The sequence below is a fragment of the Saccoglossus kowalevskii genome, chromosome 12 (assembly GCF_978046115.1).
Source record: "Saccoglossus kowalevskii chromosome 12, keSacKowa6.1, whole genome shotgun sequence".
NCBI lineage: Eukaryota > Metazoa > Hemichordata > Enteropneusta > Harrimaniidae > Saccoglossus > Saccoglossus kowalevskii.
The window spans coordinates 25629177-25654678 of record NC_140652.1 but is presented as its reverse complement, the minus strand read 5'-3'; the positions used below and the strand labels follow the sequence as shown (position 1 = coordinate 25654678).

At 36.8% G+C, this 25502-nt stretch overlaps 1 protein-coding gene across 1 annotated transcript in view; it reads left to right on the top strand.

The window, feature by feature from the left end:
* Positions 1 to 24842, top strand: part of LOC100329060 (tyrosine hydroxylase) — a 38510-nt gene extending 13668 nt beyond the window's left edge. Inside the window, exons 2-14 of the mRNA XM_085506536.1 lie at positions 7029 to 7256; positions 16320 to 16503; positions 17484 to 17572; positions 17919 to 17986; positions 18279 to 18329; positions 18863 to 18961; positions 19176 to 19222; positions 19598 to 19733; positions 19976 to 20045; positions 20284 to 20340; positions 21672 to 21767; positions 22428 to 22561; positions 23073 to 24842. Coding sequence (XP_085362662.1) covers positions 7029 to 7256; positions 16320 to 16503; positions 17484 to 17572; positions 17919 to 17986; positions 18279 to 18329; positions 18863 to 18961; positions 19176 to 19222; positions 19598 to 19733; positions 19976 to 20045; positions 20284 to 20340; positions 21672 to 21767; positions 22428 to 22561; positions 23073 to 23232 — 1419 coding nt within the window. The 3' untranslated portion in view covers positions 23233 to 24842. The remainder of the gene's footprint in view (positions 1 to 7028; positions 7257 to 16319; positions 16504 to 17483; positions 17573 to 17918; positions 17987 to 18278; positions 18330 to 18862; positions 18962 to 19175; positions 19223 to 19597; positions 19734 to 19975; positions 20046 to 20283; positions 20341 to 21671; positions 21768 to 22427; positions 22562 to 23072) is intronic.
* Positions 24843 to 25502: the final 660 nt, after the last annotated feature.

Below are 25502 nucleotides of genomic sequence, written 5' to 3'. Positions count from 1 at the left end.
GTGACATGCTCAGTAATGCAAAATATAAATTTCTCTACCATAATGCATTGCACATATGCTCAGTGACATGCTCAGTAATGCAAAATACGAATTTCTCTCCCATAATGCATTGTACATATGCTCAGTGACATGCTCAGTAATGCAAAATACGAATTTCTCTCCTATAATGCATTGTACATATGCTCAGTGACATGCTCATTAATGCAAAATATGAATTTCTCTCCCATAATGCATTGCACACATGCTCAGTGGCATGCTCAGTAATGCGAAATATGAATTTCTCTCCCATAATGCATTGCACATATGCTCAGTGACATGCTCAGTAATGCAAAATACGAATTTCTCTCCCATAATGCATTGTACATATGCTCAGTGACATGCTCAGTAATGCAAAATACGAATTTCTCTCCCATAATGCATTGTACATATGCTCAGTGACATGCTCAGTAATGCAAAATATAAATTTCTCCACCATAATGCATTGTACATATGCTCAGTGACATGCTCAGTAATGCAAAATATAAATTTCTCTACCATAATGCATTGCACACATGCTCAGTGGCATGCTCAGTAGTGCAACATTTGAATTTGGCAAGAACTACCTTAAGTGGCAGGCGTAATATGATAGAGTTCCAATAAAGATGCGAGATTAGTGGCTGATACTTATCTGTCTTCACAGTCAATTATATCGCTACAAACAAAGGAGTGATGACATAGAGTAAGTTTAGAGAATTACAGATAACAAGGTACTAAGAAAAGCAATAAAGTTTTTTTATTAAATGCTTACGGACTTAAATGGTTAGATTTGTCAGAAGATGATGACGTCAGACCCTGTGATAAATCAAAACAAGACTATGTTGCGTTTCATATTTTTAGCCGCTCTTCAGTACGCGGTCATATGGCTGTGGTGGCTCTCGCCATGATTTTGTTCTATGGTCAGTTTTTCTGGTGTGCGTGTGTGAGTACTGTAGAATACTTTATTTTCGCTTGGAATTAAATTTCGCTGAAAAAATGATTTAGTGAAAAAAAAACTCACCGAATATACCCTTTTCCTATATTTTACATTCAACTGGTGAAAAATCAGTGAAAATAAAATCCATACAAAACAAAACACCCAAAAAGTTATTTCAGCAAAAATTATTTCCAGCTAAAATAACGTATTTTACAGTAACTAGTGACTACTACTAGTATTTCCCACTAAAAAAATCATATATTGTTAATGACGGAGTACTTTTTGTTGTTTTGAATTATTTAAAAAATCTGGGTTTTAAAAAGTGTAAAAAAAAATGCATTTTTTCTTTAACATTGTGTTCTATGGAATTGTTCTATTAGAAATATTAGGACACGTTTCTCAAAACGTTTGACTGTAACACACAAAAAAATGCCATTTCGTTGTACCATGGGACATTAGCTTCATTATTGTACATAATAAACTAATAAACATTGTCATGCGATTGATGACCAATTTTGTCAAAAATTATGACTACGCATCTGCCTTGAATTATATATCTTATGTAGCAGGAATACGGCTGTGAAGAAACCCGAAATAGCAGCGCGTTACTCACATTGTAAATTCGAAGCTTCAGCATTGTGTAATCGTTTCGACTGAACCGTACTCGTAAGGTGGGGCCTATTTCCCTCGCGTGTTACCAGGTGTTGGCAAAGTGCCCGATACACATTGACCCATATCCAGAATATAGTAACCGCTACCTCAAATACCGGTAATGACGAACCTCAGCGGTACTCTGTGTCTTATCCGTCGCCAATAATGTCTGTATTTAAATTAAACCACATTAAACTCAAGTATTGACTTTACTCGCATACAGTCAAGTTGTGAACTGGAGGAATCAAACGAGCCACTTCGTTCCGTAACCTTGGTGATCATACGATGCAGTCGAGTGTCGCCTTTATTAGCTCTCGAAAGCATCATTGGTAACTTGGGCAGATTTGTTTAAAGAAGTCTATATACATTACACTTATGAGACGTCAGTTTTCCAAACCGGATCTGACGTAGTGCTTACGTAGTGACTGTTCAGTTCCGGTATTTAAATACGAAGGTGAGAGAATAATGTAGCTAGTATTATTAAATATGCGTGTCTAGTTTACCATTTTGAGACATGGTCACCAAATAACTAAGCTGAATTCAAAAAATAGTGAGAGAACTATTCTCAAAATACAATATTTTTTTACCCGAGGTGTGGCAAGTCATGTAGTATACTTATACGACGAGTGATTATATATACATGGAACGCTTGGTATCATGTAATACTTAATTTTATGTAATTTACATTAACACAAATGACGTCATTGCGTGTGTTTGTCATCTCCCATTCACGCCTCTTCACCCATGTTATTTGCGGAATATGTAACTATGTTTGTTCCGGTCTTTCCCTCTTCCTCAGAACTTTAATTGTAAACCACTCTGTTTTCCAGCACAACCATGACATTCGATCATTCCCGTGGGAGTGTGTCTCATAACATTTCATAATTCTAAGGAGTTGACATTATTTCAATATAATGTTGATTCTTGGCGTTCTTTTCATCCCATCATCAGGCTAAAAGCATCATCGAATTTGTTCATTTTTTTCAATAACGTTTCACCAATCTACGATACACCGAATAAACAATTCAATTTTGTATACATCACGTGAGAAAATGTTCAAAAAAAAGAACCATGAAATTGTAAAATTGATAAAGATATGATATACAGATGAGATAATTATAATTATATTTGGTTTCTTCTAACATTTCCTACAATAGATTCCTTTTGAATTCTTATCTTTTTTTTTCATTGTTTTTTCTTAGCAAAAGCAGTTTTTACGAAGTGAAATTTCGCAGGAGTCGAGATCAATAAAGCATTATTACTATAACTTATGAATTATATATAGTGACCCATTGATTGCGAGTTGCTTCTGTACAATAATATCATCTATTGTATGATAATTATATTATTACCCTGAATGTGACATTGACATCATTGGATAGTTTTAAAGAAGAAATAAAATCACACTAAAAAACCGATATCGAAAAAACACACATTGTTACAACGCTAAAAGACGTAAAGAAATCATTTGTGTGCTCTCATTCGTGACTTGAATACACGTAGCAAGATTTACAGCATATAGTCAACTCATTGGATGGTGACATTCATAAAATATGACATCGAGTTACTGATTTGCGGGACAACCTCAACTAAGATGACATAGGAGCAACGGAACCTGACCCCGGGTAATGTGTAATAGAACCACTAAATAAACACATAAAGCACGCATCATTTAAGAAGGTTGCAGATTTATGATAGACAGCTGTCGTGCAAAGCATGTTCTAATTTCATGTAAAACAAAACAATGCATTTAACGCGCTTTCTATACATCGCCTGGGATCCATGTGACGCGGTGAGACGACTGTGGCTCGTTACTAACCTAAAGAGAACAACATCAGAACCGCTTAAAGACAAATACAGTCACAGTGATTTGCGCACATTTTTAACCCAACGCTGTATTTGTTCCCTGGATGTAAAAAATGCTCTTAAGGTAGAAACCTACTCATAATTTTTGACAAAATTGTCATAAATCGCATACAATGTTCATGAAGCTAATGTCCTATGGAAGCATTATTTTGTGTGTTACGCTTTTTTTCGCTATTTTTAGATCAATTCCATAGAACACAGCGTTAAAGAAAAATTGCATGTTTTGCCATTTTTTAAAACCCAGACATTTTAAATAATTCAGAACAACAAAAAGTACTCCTTCATTAACAATATATCATTTTTTCGGCCTAAGTCACCAGGCTAGATTTTGAGATATTATATAATATCTCTGCGATAGGAACCTATGATAAAAGCATTATAATAGTGCCAAAATGGCGACTTTCCACTAAAATACAACCATAAATTTCTCGAAAATAAGGCTAGGACCCCCAATTTTTTTAAGTCAATATCCGTATATTGCCTTTGAGTACAGTTTAGTAGTGCAAAATGATTAAATTCTGGGTATTTTGATTTATGAGTGGGCTTCTACCCTAATTCTATTTTCTATAAGTTTTTTACCAATGTTATGTTATGTTATCATTCGTTAATCGGAGTATAACAATGATAGTCCAGAAGGGAAGTGACGAAAAAGGTTATGTTCACGGGGATTTTTATGTGCAATATACTAATAATTCTGGCAATAATAATTCGTATTGATCATTTTATCATACACCTGCAATCACTATGAACATTAGTGTGATTTCGATTCAGATAGATATATTTAAACACGTTTATTCAGTTTTGGGGCAAGATTAATGGCCTTATAGTGCCAGATATAAGCCAGTGCTTCAGCCAATCAGATGGCTAGATTTAGATTAATCATTTTATAATAAAATATAATAAATGTGTCGTGGATATTTGTAGTAGTATTTTACCAGAATAGTTTCTTATATCTATAACAATGCACATTTCTTTTTGGATGGATTTGTTGTAAGAAAAACTGAGTAAAAAATAGAAATATTTCTTCTAAAAAAAGAGCCCATTAATCCAAGGAAATTTTTACTACACTCTGGCATAGATTTATTGTTTTTTTTTCTTTTCGTTTTTTTTTTTTTTTTTTTTTTTGTATTTGAGTGAACATGTGGGTGGAGTTTTCTGAAAATAGCTACCTACGATGTACACTAATGTGAATATATTTCTGTACAATTTCGTACATATCTGTCATATGTGATTGAGTACTACCTTCAAAATGATGAATCGCAAGTGCGTAATATATTCATATCTCTTGTTTGATAAAACGATGTAAATGGCGTCACGGTAAAGCCAGGTGTTGTTTAATTTTCCTTGGTATAGGTCCTAACCTACCAGAGTCTTAAATCTAAAACTCACTTCTTATTTATAAAACACGCGCATGTACAACATATGTGGTCATAAACAATAATGTCCCATAATCCAATGCGTTCTTCAAATGAAGATCACGAGTACGAGTTTTTACATGGGCGTAGCGTGCAATAATTACCGCCGGTGACTCCTTCGATACCTTCCAATCACCACCAAAAAAAATACCTAGTTAAAACTTAGCAACGTCTCAGTTTGTACTCGTTAGTCAACGCAACAGTCAAAATCGCTATCTTTGTTCATATGAATAGTAGTTTATAAATAAATAAACGCTGCTCGGACTGATAAATATGATATATAGAAGATAATATTTGGTAATCGTAGTCCTAAATAACTATTAAAAATAGCTAGACGTTTCGAGCAATGGCTCTTTATCGATAGCATAGAAGAAAGTGTACACTTTCTTTGTTCATATGAGACCCATATCTGGCGCATGCGTTGGGCGAAGTAAACTAATTTAGAAAATCAAATTAAATTAATGAAACATGTTGTATTTTAAATCCATAACTCACCACGTATTTATAAAACACAATTAACTTGAATTAAATTAATGACATGAAACGTGTTTTAGCATTGTTTCCAACAATAACACACTGTCTAAATTTATTTTGTTGTTTATGCTTATAATAGATAAAGGAACTCAAATAATTCTCGTTCGTAGTGTATCGTGGTCAGCTGTTGGGCTTCGAATATGTCAGTGTGATCAATGGAGTTCGATAGGGAGATGTTATTCCTCTCATATATTTACAGTTTAAGTTAATAAACTTAGTAGAAGACTCTAGGTGCTGTTTGATGTCGTCTTACGGGTAATCTTACAAACCATCTATTTTATGTGAATTACTTGGTCTTGATATTAACTTCTGTTAAGTCACTAATAAAGATGGTTAGGGTCTGCGAGCAGCATAGAAAATAGCTTGTCATTGTATTTCACACCACAAAAACTGAGTGTATGGCGTTTCACCCGAACCCATTGCAACCAAATATAATATCATATGGTATAGTTCATCATTGGTGTGTTTTTTTAAAAGGAAAAAAAAAACTTAATGTCTTACTTACTTACGTTTCATAATATCTTCTTCGGTTTAATGATGAAGCCGATATGAAGAAACAACTTAATATGTATCTATGCAAATCCCAATTTCAAGCTACACAAATTTAGTAATTGCTCAAAGCTTTTAGAGCTTTATTATATGGAGAATACTGTTTGGTATATGTAGAGTGCAAGGCAGATTTATACCTTGAAAGTAACAAGCACTAATACAATTCGGTTAGTATTTGCTCTTAAGTACGCTACCCTCTGCTGGCTCCAATTGTGTTATGTCTGTGTATGTTCGTTCCAATAATAATTATAATAATAATAATAATAATAATAATAATAATAATAATAATAATAATAATAATAATAATAATAATAATAATAATAATAATTATAATAATAATAATTATAATAATAATAATAATAATAATAATAATAATAATAAACATACATACATACATAGCTGGAATACATAGTGTGCATGCATTTATTTTGACTAACCAGGTGGTTATGATAATAGTAAAACAATATTTAATGGGTTATACTCAGAAACGTGTTATGTAATCTTACATCCCATGCACCGTAGAAGGTATCATTTAATGAAATTACAAAACAAGTAAAATACCTCACTGTTCACAATAATGCATGGAAGTATTTATGGTTATTTATGTATAGAGTAAGTGTTTCCTAATCATTGGATTGTATAACCACATAAGTTGTAACAGAATGGTTTGTCATTTTTCATTGAATGCGAAACGTCATGTTAAAAGTGCTCAAACAATATTGAAATTTTAATTGTATGTTTAAATGGTCACCGGAAACACATCTATAAGATGACATATAAGAAATAAAATTATTAAGTGGGTGCAACGAACGAACAGTTTTTGAACAGATATGGTTTTCGTATTATGCACTATGGCGGTCGACCACAGATCAATAACTGCGCTAACGTCACAGCAACACTTTGCCGCTAGGGGGCGCTGCGTTTGATATATATTTCGTGCCGACCCATGTTAAAAATGTGTTCATACGCAGCGTGAATCGTCTGCTTCAAATGAACAGAATGGCGACAGACAAACAAACTTTGGGAAATTTAACTTATCATTGCAATATGTTCTTTTTCAGAACAATGTTTACACTGGTCGTCGACAAAGCCTTATCGAAGATGCCCGAAATGCTTCGTTTGACTACTCGGCGTTACCGAGCCCTTCCGAAGATGAGGTATTTCACGAGTTCAATGACGACAGTCCAGTGATATCACCAAGTGAGCGAGTGAAACGTATGGCGATCACCTTTGGCCTTTCAGAAGGTTGCTATGCAGCTGCTTTAGGAAATGCTTTGAAGATATTTGAGGTATGTATTATCCCCCAAAAATTATAGCGGGGGAGTCGTCACCTGAGCATGCGTCAGATGGCCATAGCGTGTCATTGTTTACAAACAAGCGTCTACCCATGGGCCTTTGCGTTTTTAGCGTGTGTTGCTATCGCCGCTTGGGGCTCAATTCCCGCGCGTGCGCAGGTGACGACCCTCCCGCTTTAAACACATCGATACACAATCAAACATTTAACATCAGTTCAAATTTTATTGCCGGCAACATTTTGTTGAAAGCCCTTTTATTTTGAATAACTTGGTCCAAGACGTTCTCCTATTCGTGTTTCGGTGATTTCATGACGCCAGAAGATATTGGACACTCATGAACAAATTCTACGGTCATTAATATCTGTTGCAATTGTGTATGACGTCACATTCCTCAACGGGAATCGGGTCAAATATAGTTTTTTACGACTTTAACAAAGTGACTTTTTTAATTTTCTCAGCAGTTAGAACCATTGCAATTTTTGATAAACAATTATGCCATTAGTGACTAAACGTGTAGTATGACGTGTTTAGCACCAACAAGTTTGCAGTGACGTCACGCGTAGTATGACGAGCCATGTCAAGAATGATACAAATCTGAGTACTTTGTGCCAAAATGTTTGCTCTGACGTCACGTGCACAGCGATGAGTCGTGCCACTGCTGCTGCAATTTTTGCGGTAAACGACACACACTGTAACGTGTCACGCTTCAATCTTCCTGTGTATTGTAGACATTTCCCGAGGTTCAAAGGTCATGTAACGTTTTCTGCTCTGCCTAAAATCGCATACGGCGGATATTTATTTTAACAAGAATTGATTTTCACTATGTGTTCTTAACCAAAACGTGCAAGTAACACAAATGCTAGCTAGAGAAAGAAAAACATATACAGTTTCACTAATTATGTTTGCGTCAAACACCGCCCTTTCAATTCTCCGAATATCCGAGCTATTTATACAGCGATGAATGTAGCTATTGTATTTTCATTTCCCGATTCGAATTGTGGAAAGACGTACATTGTTGCCTTGTGCATTCACTGTAATTGACGAATCGTGGTCTACAATAATGATTCACCATGTTTAAGCGAAGTCCCCTGCGGTCATTATGAGCAACGGGTAAACTAATTCAGATTTCCTTTTTAATTCTAGAATAATAACAATCCATTCTATACTTCACGTTTGAATAACATTGCATAGTGTTATCTTAATATAACATGGAAGCTCCAATATTGTCGAAAGTACCCAGGCTTACACAGCAACATCAACCACTACTCGTGATAGTTAAAGGGCGGTGGTTATCGCGCCGCGCATGTGCGACATTTGTGTTGATAAACATTGATTTTCCCATAATCCAATGCGCCTTACGTTACGGTGACAGATGTATAATAGTAATTAATCAAAGATTTCTGCTTGCATATTCGCATAAGTTTTTGTTTTTTTGTTTTTGTTTTTTGGATAACTAATCATTCATTTCACTCGATCATTGTTCATAATCCACTCGGGTTGAATTATTCTACAACTATTACTACTGATAAATATGCTGGTTTTTGCTACAAGTATAAACCACTTGGCACTTTTTTCGCCCATGTCTCTTGGCGACCAAATTCTAATTGTTCGCTTTATGATATCACGAACTAATTTGTATAGCAGCCTACAATGGTCTAAATATTACTATTCTTTTGTATATTTTTCTTGGGAAATGAAGTTCAAATATTTGATCTTGTCTATTTGTACTCTAGTGTAACAAACTGACTGGAGTTATATTTACTTTCGAACCCAACGTGTCACGTGGCACAGTCATCGTGAAGCGCGTGTTCGAATTTCGTGAGCACGTGAACTCTTTACGTCACCTGGTGGTATATCACTTGAAAGCCGTGGTCAAATTGGCCTACATTGTAATATGCAAATAACTTGTAAATAAGCCAATCAGCGCACATCCCTTCATACAGATAACCAATCAATCCACTTGAAAAAGCAGGCGATCCTTGCTCTAGTTTTAAACAAGCACTGATTGGTCATTTGCTTTCATGACGTTTACTCATGATTACTCAAAACAATTCTCAAATATAGTCGAGAATGAGAATGCTTGAAGCTTGAAGTAAAACATAACTAATACTCCGTAATCGCAACTTACAGTTACACTCAATGTAGATCATCGCCAGGAGATGATGTCTTCACATCAGCGAACCGCCCCTTACAAGCATAGCTGTCCAACGCATAGTTATATTTAAGTGGATACCTTTTAATAGGTTCAATATTTGTATAAACTGGCAAATGTTAAGAAAGATGGATGATATTATCAATCATATAATGAGTAATAGTGTAAATCACGGTTAATGTCCCCAGATTACCCACAAACCGAGTCAATATGGCCTGTGGTCATACAGAATAGACCATATGTAGTGCGGGTGTTTATGCCATAACATTTCGACAAACTAGGCTCTAAATATCATACGGCATTTTACAGGTTAAATATGTTAAAAGGGCTGTCAGAAAATCCTACAGAAAACAAAATCTAGATACAGATAAAATAAAAGTCCAGCACGTGTTCGTATTCCGTGTAAATCAAAGATGCATTTAGCACATTTAAACATGTCGAAGACGATTATTCGCAAAGACCATCACATTTAAATTAATTGTGGATAGCACACTTAGAACACAGCGGCAAGTTCATCACGTAGTTGTTTGCCTGAAAATTATGCTATCCTGTCTCCATACTTTCTCATTGCATGTATATACGCAACTGTTATTCCTTTCAACGGAAGTACATTTGTTACGGCACCAAACTGCTTCACAGACCTGATATGTGGTGTCGGTACTTTGAAAATGAATTATATCTTTATTGAGCGAATTATCCTTGGTTATTAAGGATTCTCCCATTTCAAAATAGTGGATTGACTGGAAGATGTTGCAGTGAAGAAAAAACAAATAACATGATTTTCAATTTCCATGACAACAACATAGCGTCGAATGTGAATAATAAAACTGACGTCAGCCATGGGTGAATAAATATTTTCTAAATTCCACCATCCCCACTACCCACCCTGTAATCTCCTACAACGGAACCCCGCGTATAGACAGGCTCATGACGTGCAATGTGGTTATAATGTAAATCTAAGAGAAACTGGAAAATCACCCTGGTGTATAATAATAGGTCTTCAGGTGGAATTATCGGCTTATATGCGAATTTCCGATTACATCATTCATGGTATCCGCACGTGCCAGAACTACGTTTGCGCGGATTTGACAGGCATCTACAATGAAGAAATACTGTGAATCGAGCCCAGTTCTGTTCCATTTCAAAAATCCCTACATAGAAGTTATGTGTTGGATTCCAAAATCGTATGTTTGCCGGTTGTTTCCATGGCAGCGTCAATCAAAAAAGTCCCGCACGTGGGTCAATGTATGTCTGTGCTATTTAGTTGGCTGTTAAGTAAAACAAACTGAGGAGAACACCGTGTGTATAACTGAAACCAACAAATATTGGCTTTTTACGGAACTAGGGGGGTTCATATGATAGACGATATGACCATCTGTCTAATGTCAATCTAATACTGCATCTGAATCAATGTTTACAAGACATTCATTCATGATAGTGTAAAGGATACATAGAGTAAGAGACGGGAGTACCTAGTACATGGTATCAGTGCTACGTCGCAAGCGAGGTCAAAACTGGCGTATACCTTGAACAACCTTATATATTGGCCCTACATAGACGAGGTCAAGATGAAAAGTAATCCACAGTCATTTTTTTTCACGATTCCACGCAAGACTGGTTTTGTTTCGGTGTCACTTCCTGATTTACGTGGAGTTTCTCGTGATAGTGCATACGAGTGATAACTTAAGTGTAGAAAATCGGGGATAATTACAGCTCAATGCAATCAGAAAACTGAATAATAGGCCACTTTTAATTCCATACATATAACCTATATTTAATTCACATTTATTCGAATGTATTATGATAAAATAAAGTTTATACTTTCATTTAAATCACTGTATTATAAGTTTACCATGATATGTTGCTAATTAATGGGTTGGGATGAATGCTTAGTATCTAGCGTTTACACCAGCTCAGTGAAAAGTCGGCGATTCACGGGCTCTCGCTTGGTCATGCGCGAGATATGCGCCTATAGCAACAAAGATGGCGACTTCGAGTATTTCGCGGATCAGCGGATACAAAAAAGATACGCTACCAATGTAATTCTTAGAATGATTATGACGTATATCAAAGAATATTTCAAAGTCCAAGTCGATATTCAGTGCACATGACACGCAGATCAAAACTCGCGTTCGTGCTTTTCACCCTGGGAGCGCACTGTATTATGGGAATCTCAACGTACTGTATATCTCGCACATGCGTGGCACGAAGACTACCGCCTTTTAGTAAACAGTTACAGCGTCACGACAGTCGCCGTAAAGCGCGTTCGAATTTCTTGTAATATAAATGTGCTGCAACAACTTAGGCTTTTAAGTAGGAAGTCCATATTTGTAGTGTTAGGCAGTTGTAGAACTTCATTTCCTTGAATCAATCATACAAAACATTGTTTGATTAGCGCAGCCTTGACGCCAATTTGTGGCATACCGTGCTCCACGAGGCTTTTAGTGTCAATTGTTTCCTTAATATTTTTTGCCTTTGATTCTTACCTTGAGGGTTTCTTCAGATTGGAACGTGCTGAAAGACAGCTACTTTATTATATACTCTTTATTTATGAACGTTTAGTGACGACCTAGAAAAGAGCTGTAAGGGTTTTTGAGAAATGTGATCATAGAGCATCACGTGACGGAAGTGGAAATATGCCATTTGTAGCTCATTAATGACAAGGATATTTCTAATTCGGCTCACAATTTTGTTGATTATTACGCAGACTAATATAGGGCGAAAGCAACATGTTGAACAGAGTGTGTCCATTCTTTTCGACTGACACCTGACATTAGTTTTATGGCTGTATAGCTAGACTGGAGGTCTATATTATCTCGTTGATCAGTGTAAATATGTTTGTAAGTCTGCTTGTGATTTATCCTTTGAATTATGTTTGAATATATTGTGTATTTCTGTTTTTGTATTAATACGCGTTGATCCTACGGATCCCAAGCGAAATGTACAACAGGTGTCAAATTGTTTGTTAATTCGAACTCGCACTACGCGACGGCCACCTCGCTTTCACACGAGAATAATAATATATCCTCGGGGGCGGAGCTACGTCACGGACGTTCTACGTTGCTAAGACGCGCACCACTGTACCACGTATTTCTATGGGCTTTGTGCGCGCTGCTGTGGAACGCCGGTGGAACCGGTGAAAACTCGAGAAAACAACACAAACTCAACTTTGAAGTAATTCTGAACAACCAAATTCATATATGTTACACACGTAGGGCTAATCTTGTTACACTGTTCAGGGGACTCTCAACAACCATCGCAAAGTACCGTTTTCTGTGAGTTTTTGGTCTTTGTTTTCACCGCGAGGGTTGCCAGGCGGTAGAAAATGCCCGGATGTCCGCCCCCGAGGATTGTGTCCAAACGCGCCTACGTCTCAAAGCAACATATATCATATAAGTTACGTTATCGTACATTTCCTATCCGTACTTACGCAAAACAACATTGGACACCGTTTTAATAAGGCGACAAGCAATGTAAATGTGTCGTAAATGAGTGCAATGGCTTCGTTATCATTTTGATTCGTTATTCTTGTTTTGGAAAGAAATTTGCAAAATTCGAAGTGTAGAATGGATACAAAAACAGACGGAGTTGTATATTTTGAATACGTTGCTTGCACCGTAAATTTGACGATTAGCGATTTATCGCTGAGGGCGCAACTTACTTACTAACATCCCTGTATGGCGTTCACACTAGTCCTTTATCAAGGTATTAATCCAGAATAAAGAAAGGTCAAAAGTTCTGTCATTTTGACGGTGATTGTAATATAAATTAAAGCTCCAAGCAGAATTGGCAGAAAAGATATCTGCAGATACTCATTGAAATGGTGTGTTGATACCAATATCCCTGCAAAATGAAGTGTAAACATGTTAAATATTTCTTTATATTCAACATCAGGATAACCATGTGACTGATAACAATTTGGGGGTAAAATCTGGGTGTATTGCTTATGCATATTTTATGAGGTTACATTATAATATATGGCCATTTCTCATGTCAGTTACATCTTTTGTTTGATGCCTTCATCCACAGTCACTTGGGGGCTGAAAATTAATAAATACTAATTTTCAATAAAAATCATACGCTATACGTATATAAATAAACAAGTTGTGAAACACGGCACCGAGTAAATCGACACCCTGTCGGTTTCAAATGTCGATTTCTTACCTTAAAATGCGAAACAAAAATTTTAGAGGGGATCAGATGTTACGTTAATAACCATTGTTCATAATCGCTAACTTGGTTTTATTCAAAACTGCACAAATCCCGCGTTTTCTGATGATATCCGACGATGTCATGAACGAAAATGGCCAGCAGCCAGAATCAAGGGGGATTCGCATAGAGTTCTGGGTAAATCAAGGAAATACTCGCTGTTACGGCACGCCTGATTGGCTGAAAATGAGTATGCGCACTTGATTTACCCAGAACTCTGTGCGAATCCCCCTTGATTCTGGCTGCTGGCCATTTTCGATCATGAAATTGTCGGATATCACCAGAAAACTCGCGATTTGTACAGTTTTGAATAAAACCAAGTTAGCGATTATGAACAATGGTTATTAACATAACACCTGACCCCCTCTGCACTTTTTGTTTCGCATTTTAAGGTAAGAAATCGACATTTGAAACCGACAGGGTGTCGATTTACTAGGTGCCGTGTTTCACAACTTGTTTATTTATATACGTATAGCGGATGATTTTTTAAAAAAAAAAATAGTATTTATTGATTTTCAGCCCCCAAGTGACTGTGCCTTCATCATGGTTACATGTTCCATTCTGCAACAGTGTTACAGATACGACAGTTATGCATATTAATGAGCTGACATGACCATATACGGTCATCTGTTATTTTAATCAAATATCTTGTTCAACATTGTCATAATAATACAGGATTTATCTTCCTAACTGCAACAGTGCTTGAGATATAACAGTTGTGCATATTAATGAGCTGACATGACCATATATGGTCATCTGTTATTTTAATCAAATATCTTGTTCAACATTGTCATAATAATACAGGATTTATCTTCCTAACTGCAACAGTGCTTGAGATATAACAGTTGTGCATATTAATGAGCTGACATGACCATATACGGTCATCTGTTATTTTAGTCAAATCTCTTGTTCAACATTGTCATAATAATACAGGATTTATCTTCCTAACTGCAACAGTGCTTGAGATATAACAGTTGTGCATATTAATGAGCTGACATGACCATATACGGTCATCTGTTATTTTAGTCAAATCTCTTCAACATTGTCATAATAATACAGGATTTATCTTCCTAACTGCAACAGTGCTTGAGATATAACAGTTGTGCATATTAATGAGCTGACATGACCATATACGGTCATCTGTTATTTTAGTCAAATATCTTGTTCAACAATGTCATAATAATACAGGATTTATCTTCCTAACTGCAACAGTGCTTGAGATATAACAGTTATGCATATTAATGAGGTTAGAAGCCCCCATCCCTTGGGCGTCCAGCCACAGGACCTAGCCTTGTGCCATTCAGTTGGAAAAATGTATTTCAAGATTAGAATACACATACAAATTTTCACTCCAATCGGACCAATACCACACATGTAATTGCCCATTTCCTGTTTTCACAAAATCCACAATGGCGGCCAAACCACGTGAAGGATCTAAATTTTATTTTATTTTTCATATAAAGCTATGATCAGACATGTCACATACATATGTATTTAGTACATCTGTGGATGTACCTTTGAAAAAAAAATGTCTAAACTTTTGGTCAGTTTTTCATATAATCAAAGATGGCGGCCAAAACACGTGACTGATCGAAAATATATTATTTTTCTCATATTCAGCTATGACCAGACATGTTATATGCAAAATCGGCAGTTAATTGGTTGGAGCACCATTGAGAAAGAAATGCGCAAACTTTTGGTCATTTTTGTTAATAATACAAAATGGCGGCCAAACCACGTGACCAATCAGTTTTTTGGGCTCAAACTTGAAAGAGCTAGGCATGTCAATCGGTGTACAACTTTATGATAAGAAGATTTTTAAAGGATTTAGCCTAGTTTCCGAAAAAAACAAAATAGCTGCAAAAGTCACGTGACGTCTAATGTTCTTTTACCTCATTAAGGATAGGCATGGGCTACAGGTGCAACACAACACAACACAAATTTGGACTTCCAGACTGCCAGAAAGTGGTAAAAATGGCCGCTTTTGGTTTTCACTAATTCTAAGATGGCGGCCAAACCACCCACGGGACTGATCGAAAATATAATAATAAGTGTTGCATAAGTAAAAAACTACTTCCTGAAAAAATCCAAAATGGCGGCCAAACCATGACCAATTATAATAAATTTCGCAAATTTAAATGTGCTTCATATATAGAAGCTAAATACTATATATGAGAGCATTCATTTACTTGATGGTTCTGAAGAAGAAGATTTTCGAGTGTTTTTTGCCGTTTTATTGCACATGAGTTGTACTATATGCCATAAAAAAAAAATAAGCCTAGACCCTCAGAAAGTGGTGAAATAGCCACTATCGACTTAGTTTCAATCCAATATGGCTGCCGAACCACTTGACCAATCAAAATTCTAAAAGTTAGGTGCACCAGTTCACATTAAGGACTATCAGTATAGGGCATTTCAGACCATTCCGTTCAGCCGTATTCTCAAACGAGCTGACGAAAAAAAAAAAAAAAACACAGCGGAAAGCAGAAAAACTGCAGCGGTAATAAAAGGGGTCCAGCCCTTTAAGGGCTTGCACCCCTAATGATGTTTCACCACAGTATTTTATGAAATATATATAGGGTCAAGTTAATATACTAATACTACTGTTTAATTGTTTCTTTGACCCATCCCGCAAAAGTCAAGTGGTATTGAGTGAACTTGAAATAAGAATATATTTCCTCTCTTTATCGTACTAGGATAGGGAAGCCACTTTACTTCATATAGAGTCAAGGCCATCGAAGACAATTGATGAAGTTCATGAGTTTTACATAAAGTGCGAGGCAAGAATCCACGTATGCAAGAATCTTGTAGCATCCTTGAAAGAAGTGGCAAGTCACGTGACTCTACATGACGAAAAAATTAAGAAAGACAAAAAAGAAGGTGAGTTTTCAGCAACGACATCAGCTATGTTAAATTCGATTTTTTGTGACATATATTTTATCTTGTCAAAATGTTTATATTGTGTTGTACACCGTTCCTTTGAATCGCGCCCTCCAGTGGCGGTACTTACAGTGAAATCTTTCGAAAACATATTCTTCATGATGGACGATTACAGATCAAAACGATACGACGCTTCGTTGCTAGAGGGCCACCTCTAGAGAAAAGAATTTATTTCCTCAGCATTGAATTCAAATTTTGAAACAAACTAACCGAATAGGATATTTTGATAGTTTTTGAAAACATTTGTTATTATTTTGGGCGGGAACAAAAAATATGTCGTGAAGCGGAAACAACATAGCATCCTCTTCATAGACGTTGATCTGTGAACAAAAGTCGTGAAGAGAAATTTACAAGCCTAAGAACACAAAACAAACGACTGCCAACAAAAAACAATAGCTTGAGTTAAAACTGAAGGGTCGTCACCTGCGCACGCGCGATAATTGAGTTCCAAGCGACGATAACAACGCTCGCTAAAAACGCAAAGGTTTATGGGTAGACGCCTATTTGTAAACAACGACGCGCTATGGCCGTCTGCCGCATGCGCAGGTGACGACTCCCCATCTTTAATATTGGCGGCTATAGTGTCAGTCCGGTTCTCGTAATTACAACATAGTATTTACAAAGTAGTTTCAGTACTGTCGGGTGCTAAACTGGAAGTTTTTTTACATATTTCAATCAAGATTATCTCTAACCTCATCCATTTACTTGGTAATGAAATGAACATCAGGAAAATAAACACATCAAGTTCTAAACAAATAAATAACATTGAATATAACTGTGTTAACCGTCTGTGACTTCGAATATGCAAATGAGCCATCCGCCTTGTGCATTTGTGATTCAACTCGCATGTATCGAACTGTATCATGGGATATGGCAGTAAGTTCACAGTAATAGTATCCATGTATGTTGTTTTGCTTCAGTTCCTTGGTTTCCTAAGAAGATATCAGAGCTTGATAAATGTACGCATCTTATGACTCAATATGAACCAGATTTGGATTCAGAGCATCCTGTAAGTGACCCAGTTTCACCACATATCAATGTCGGCCATTTGCATTTTTTTTTTGAACCATTAACGAATATGCTTGTTGTTGTTGTTGTTGTTGTTGTTGTTTTGTTTGTTTTTTGTTATGTTCTATCACAATGAATTCGTCCGGGAAATGACGTGTTGAATACTTTTTTCCCAAATAATTTTCCCACAATAATTAATTAGTTAACAGACAACAGGGTGTTGACATCATCTTGGATAGCGATAATATTAACTACTACTAATTAATATTAATAATTACCTGCCACATTACATGTATTCAATAATGTCAACATCGGCTGCTAGTAATATTTATATTTTTATTTTCAAGGGTTTCTCGGACAAGAATTATAGAGAAAGAAGAAAAGAAATAACAGAAATTGCCTTCAACTATAAACAGTAAGTGATTGTCATATTCTTAGTCTCACATTCATAAGTCATGTGACTTTGTTTTCGATATGCGATTGAACAGGGTGTGAATACTTGCTCGATCGCAGATGTAAGATCTTACTAAAACAATTGTATGGTCAAATATTTTAGCAATTATTATCGCAAATAGAAACCTCTGTGTGAAGGAAATACAGTTGTTAAGTCGTACGAGGCATGGCACTCTGGTTCTACGTCATATTACTATTGCATATTATTATTACGTCATCCACACCAATTATAACGAATTGTTATTTTTTTTTAGTGGACAAGTTATTCCGAGAGTGGAGTACACAAAGGAAGAAACTAAAACATGGTTAGTATTGAGACATCAGTCAGCCTGTGTGGGGTGGGGTGTCGACTGTCCGCCTGTCTGTCTGCCTGTTCGACTGCTTTAGGTTCGACTGCATGTAGTATTGCATCTTTAGATGTGTACATCAAAAGGTGTGGGACATGGAAAACTAGCTTCAAAATCCACTCACCAACGGTTTTGACAATTTTTATATTTTAAGCAGTGGGAATGACAAAATGGCGGCTTTTTACTTTTTCTGGCGTTTTGTGCCAGATGGCAGCTATTTCTAAATTACTGGAAAACATATTTTTCCTACAATACAGCATCAAGATGTTTTATGCGTGACTTGTACACCACTTCGATGTTTGAAGCGGAGGAGTCGTCACCTGGCGTAGCGCCAGATGGCCATAGCGTGTCATTGTTTACAAACAAGCGTCTACCCATGAGCCTTGGCGTGTTTAGCGTGTTTTGTTATCGTCGCTTGGGACCCAATTCCCACGCGAGCCTGTGACGACCCTTCCGCTTCAATTTTATGATTGTTTTTTTTTTTTATATAGGCGTGTGGTTTATAGAAGTTTGAAAGAGACTTATCCAACTCATGCTTGCAGCCAACACAACAGAGTATTCAGACTACTGGAAGAACGAGGTCTTTATAGGTAAGCAAAAACAATATTTAAAAACGCTCGCTTCAGTCAACGCGCAGCGCGCGTTCGAGTTTTGTGTTTGCATGAGACCTATATCGAAGACGACGCTGAGATCATGAATGCGGTGCTTTCAAGTTGAATAGTTTTTTTTTTATTTAAAAAAAATACCGTGACAGTGATGGTGGACGCTGAACGAATTGTAATGTTATATTTTGCTTTTTTTCAGTGAAAACAAGATACCTCAACTGGAAGATGTATCAAACTTCATAAAACGTGAGTCCGAACGTCTTTAGAATTTTCTTATTTGTTACTCAATGGACCTTTGTCTGACTACGTCAAAAATTGTTCAGCCTCGTTCGCAGCCAGTAGCGCAATGATCGCTTACATCGTTCTACAAATATATATCTATCATGCCACTACATCCTGTAAAAAGTCGCATTCATTTGACACATTTTGGTGTATTCACGAGGCGGTGACCTTTGCTCTATACATTAACTTCGAACGAGGCTACAGGTTGCTACCACGCGGCTCCGGGCTTAACTCCACAGCAATCTGCTTATTCCTGGATCACTCAGTAGCGTTCAAATGTGAAAATGGAATAATGCGAAAACTATTAATTATGTTTTGAATTTATCTGTGTCTTTTCAGAGCAAACGGGCTTCCAGCTCCGACCAGTTGCTGGTCTACTATCGGCGAGGGATTTTCTAGCCAGTCTTGCATTTCGTGTGTTTCAGTGCACGCAATACATCCGTCATTCGTCGTCCCCAATGCATACTCCTGAACCGTAAGTCTTCGAGATGTCGCGAACACTCATTTAAAATTTTCTCAACATATGAACATAATGTTCTAGACAAGCCTTGGCCGTAGCATCAATTCGAAAATGTTAAGTTAATTGTACATACGCTCAACATTATTATAACTTGAATTGTTAAACGCGATATGCGCATGCGCTTGATATTTTGCTGACGTCACGATAAGTCATTTGCATACTATAATCAACTGAATGTTTCTTATTTGTCGTTACAGTGATTGTTGTCACGAGCTGCTTGGGCACGTGCCCATACTTGCAGACCCAAATTTTGCTCAGTTTTCTCAGGTAATATTTAAAATTGTTACGTCATATTCACACTCTTTAATAATGACTGAAATCTCGCGATATTCAACACGCGACCTCGTCAAAAGCATTGTTACCTTCGAGTGATCTAGTTTACAAACCTCATGAAAGGTTGTCTACAAACTCGTATCTAAGAACGACTTAAAATTAAGTGTTATACAGTTTCGTAGTCCGTGAACTATCGTAACTTAATTGAGCAAGTTTCCCCCTTTTTTACTAGCAAATTGGATTAGCTTCGCTGGGGGTCTCCGATGATGACATCACAAAATTGGCAACAGTAAGTATTTACACTCATGTATTTTAATGGATTTTATTTCTATAAACCCTAAAAAGTTTAATGTTATATGCAAGTCATGACCAAATTCTGCTCTTGTATTAGACACACATATTTGTATGTTTGCTTTTACTATACTGAGACAAGTCTCCCACGCTCGTATCATTGATATACACTATTTAAAGCGCGGTGGTCGTCGCGCAGCGCGTGTTCGTATTCCATGTAAATAAACAATATATTTTACACGCATTGCATACGTCGCTATGAGTCCCATATTGAACAGGACGCGGCACGACGACTGCCGCCCCTTAATAATAAAAGAATATATTTGGACATTTTAGGTTCACTCACGTAAAAGCTATGCATGGCACCAAGTTTATGAACACGACAGTGAATTGTTCGTCGCGTAGTTTAAGAATATCTCTATCAGTCGCCTTCCTATGAGTTATGTAACATCATCTCCAAAAAAAGATGAAAGAGTTAAACCTATGTGAACTTTGCTAAAGCAGTGTTTATAGTTCGGCTTTGAAGTTGTTTCAAGCTTAGTGTATTTGTGGATAGTTTTCAAAAGGTCTACATAACTTTATCACGACTACACTTCAAAAAAAGTGTTTAGTTTAAGAAGTGATTGCTTTATATATTGACAATCCAAAATTTCAATTATATCTTTGCAAGTTTTTCTTTTATTGAACGTCTGCAAAAAACAATGATGTGTTAGTCAATAATTACAAGTTACCAGTGCGGGGAATTCGTGACGAAAGCGAGGCTGTAATTTTTTTAAAAAATGCTAATACTACTAGCCCGTAACTGATGCAAAATACATTAAAACAGCTATATACAATTGACAGAATTAGACTCCATGCATGAATTTGCAAAACCTTAAAGGGCAGTGATCGTCGCGACGCGTCCTGTTCGACATAGGTCCCATGTGGCGTTTACATCCAACATAACTTTCATTGTATTTACGCGATATTCGCACGCTATGCTTTACAATGGCAGCGCAGAGAAATGTACAAGCCTAAGAACACAAAACAAACGACTGCCGACAAATAACAATAGCTTGAGTTAAAGCGGAAGGGTCGTCACCTGCGCACGCGCGGGGATTGAGTCTCAAACGATGATAACAACACACGCTAAAAACGCAAAGGCTCATAGGTAGACGCTAGTTTGTAAATAATGACTATGGTCATCTGACGCATGCACAGGCTTTAATTTCAAATAATTATAATAATATACTTTTTGGCTAAATTGGCAACCTTTTGAATTAACTACTTTATACATTTGTCACATCTTGAATTCGCGAAAATAATTGTGTTAATTTTAAACCATTTCAGTTGTACTGGTTCAGTGTGGAATTTGGTCTCTGCAAGCAGGATGGTGAGATCAAAGCTTACGGCGCAGGACTGTTATCGGCATATGGCGAACTGCTGGTAAGTCGTGTACTACCGAGTTACGTGCAATTGTATATCCGTGGTGTGGTCTTGCTTCTAAGACAGTCGGCTTTTGAAAAATCATATGAAAATATTTCAAGAAACAGCTTGTACCATGTGTCAGTTATTCCACCTTGGTGTTATCAGAGCAACCAGATTTATTTCATATCTATTCCTCCCCTATAATTCTCTTACACCAGAAATTTCCCCACCCATGGCCAGTTACAGGATTACCCTCACTATAAACACATAGACCATAACCATTTCAAATCATAATGAATTGTGGGATAGGTTTGCCCGGATCAAAATAGTGATATGATCTATGTAGGACATTTTATTACTTTGTTAAAAAAAAAAACGTTAATACAATGTACTATTGATCATTAAAATCTAACCGACAAGCTCGAATGTTAACTACCTAAATTTGATTGATTGATTGTTTTTTGTTTGTTTGATTGATTGACTCATTTTCTCACGCCCTCGCACCCACTGTTTCAAATACCATGTTCACAAAAGAAATAAAACACAATCTGAGAGACAGAAACAAGTCTCGTGGTATTCTCGCTCACAACGAGATCTCGGCGGCCATTCTCGTCTGGGGTCTATTGTCCTACATCGTGCAAAAATATTTCAACGCGTTCTCTTCTTTTTAATTGTCAGTATGCGTTATCAGACGAACCAGAGCAGCGACCTTTCAACCCAGACACCACTGCTCTTCAAGAATACCGTGACGACTGCTATCAGCCAGTTTATTTCGTAGCTGAAAGCTTTGAAGACGCAAAACATAAACTGAGGTAATTTCATGTTTATTCCTGCTATCAAGGGGGTAGCTTTTTCTCGAAAAAACTACATGTTGACTAATATGGAAGTTATGACGGCTGAATAGTGTTGAATTGAAAGCGAAATTCACTTCAAAACGAACGCCCAATAACGAATACACCGTTCCGATCAGCCGCGCCCACTTGTGTCGACGCGTAACTATGACGTAAATGGATGAAAGAAAGGCGGTTCACAGCGTCGATGTGGGTTCAATCTGTGGTTCAATCAGTCAGCCAAGAGAAAATACTGTTTTTTTAGAGGTATTATATTGTAAATGATAAACGGCTACACAACAAAACAGTAAACTAGTATGTGACTGACATTTCTAACACCCCGCTACGACATTTTGACGGCACAGAATTGTTTCGTCGATAGAGGGCGCGACGTAACACGCAGAAACGAGTTAGAAAAGTACGAGAACGACCACGAGATAGCGAAGTGTACGTTTCTTTTTAATTTTCGAGCCTGTTTATTTTATCATTACAGAGAGTATGCTGCTAAGCTGGATCGTCCCTTCGAAGTGCGATATAATCCATTCAACCAAACCATCGATGTATTGGACAACAAAGAGAAAATACAGGCCATGGCAAACAGCCTTCAAGTTGAAATCAATGCACTGTGTTGTGCTATGGCTAAAATAGACTGAATACGTAGTGCGACCAATCTGTGACGTGACATTTTGTCACGTGACTTATTGCGGCCTGTCAGAACAAATGTCATATACATGTTGACCAATGAAAATATGTGTTTCAAAATCGATCTGTATCTTGACGTGCATAATTAGAAAAGGGTTGTACGTAGTTAGATTTTGTAGGATTCTAAATGAATTGAATAAATAGATCAATTATCATAGTAACTGTATTTTCCTTTTGTTTATGCAGAATGTTTTATCAAAATTAACTTAGTCAAATCTCACTTAGTGAAATATCACGAGATTTCAATTGCTTGTTGTAAATAGTCAAATTATTGAACTGCTTGATAATGAGATTTTACTAAATGACATCATCAGTAATGTATATTTTAATGAGATATTTGTGATAATATGATAATATTATCATAAAATCTGCATCCACCGTGTATAGCATAAATTATTAGCAGAGTGTGATTGCCTGGGGTTACAATCGTGTATGGCATTCGACCATACCGGTAGTTTGGTTTATTCGTCAACTTGGTTATTTATTTATTGATCAGTTACATTTTATTTATTTAAGGGACCATGGCCTATTATGTTTTAATAAATGGCCATAATATTGAGTATCGTGTGCAACTGTCTGCACTTATTTCGCTTAAATGGGTGCTTTTCTTCTTGTGTCTACTGGTATGGGAGACACATTCCACGCCACGTCTGTATACTAGTATTGTTTTCTAGTGTAGAATCAAATCAAAAATGGCCGCCGAGAACTCGACGACAGCGACAGATCCACGAGACTTAGTTTTGCCCCCTCCCTCCCAAAAATTAGTGTTTCATCCTCTCACCATGGTAACCATATTACTTGGAACAGTGGACCGATGGCGACAGAGAATAGAGCTATTGGTGGGGATGGGGGCAAAAACAAATAAAGGTCTCTTGCCCCAAGTTAGTATTTCGCCCACTGTTCCCTTGGCCATGGCCGGTAACCATAATAGTTGGAACAGCGGCCACGATGGCGGCACAGAGAATAGAACTATTGGTGCGTGGTGGTGGTGGTAGGGGGAGGGTCAAAACAAATAAATGTATATTGCATGTAATGTTTCTCAGATCTTAAAATCACAAGACTCAAAGACAAAATAGCTCTATTCAAAGTAATATGCATTTGCTCTGATAATAGATTCATATAAAAATGACCTTTGAACTACCACATTTCACAAATTATACCTCAAACGTTTGATCGAGACAGGTGGCCACGAGACCGTGTCTATTGAGTCCAAAACTTAACAATTTGAAAGTGAAGTAAAGCGCATGAAATGCGGTCAAATGAATAAGTTCGTTATTATATTTATGCTGGATGGCATTGATAGGTTATGCAAATTAGTTAGTAATGTGGTAAAAAGAGTGAGTTATTTGAAACTGTCACGTGATAAGTAAGCTGTACATTTTGCGTCAAATTTGGAGACATATATCCCAAGGGATGAATTTAGTGCTACCAGTCTTTCACGTAGAACGAGAAACGCGACACGTTGTTCTCGCGAGATTTCTCCAGAATGTGTGTAATTTACTCTTTATTGCAATGTAGTTGGCGTTTTTTTAAGTATATTAAACGTATAGCATAAACTAAACGTGTGTCTGCTCTGTGTTCTCGTGAAAATGCTGAAACTATACTGTGATATTTATCGTAAAATAAAAAACTTTGCAGCGCCGCAAATGCACTGGGTACGTGGGTAATTCGAACGGATGCACATGCGCAATTGCTTTTTTATTTTTCATCGGACGAATACTGCTGATTTTATGATTTCATTTCACATATATCATACAATTTTTTTTCCATTGTAAAACAGGAGTTTTTTTTTGCACCCCAGTCTCGCTACTTCCGGGAAAGTGGCCTTTGCAATCGTACACCAAAGCACAGCCAATATATCTTCAACGACGAAGTACTCGTGTGACTAAAATCGGTCCAGTCGAAACGAATGCGATTTTCATCATATAGCGTCATGTTATTTTGGTATGTCGTTCGTCGATAAAAAAAAATTATGCGACTCCACCACCAAACACGTGACAGTTGTCTTTTTGAACGACATTGCTTTCATCCACCGCCTTTTTGACATTACAGAAGTGTTTCCTCGATAGAGGGCGTAATTTTTTCGAGAACAAAGTTTTTTTTTTACAATAACATAGAACAGAAATATAATACGATACATTATATAAATATATGTTATAGAATATGTTAAGTTCCTGTATCATATCATTATGTGCATGACAGTGCCTTTGACATGTTTACA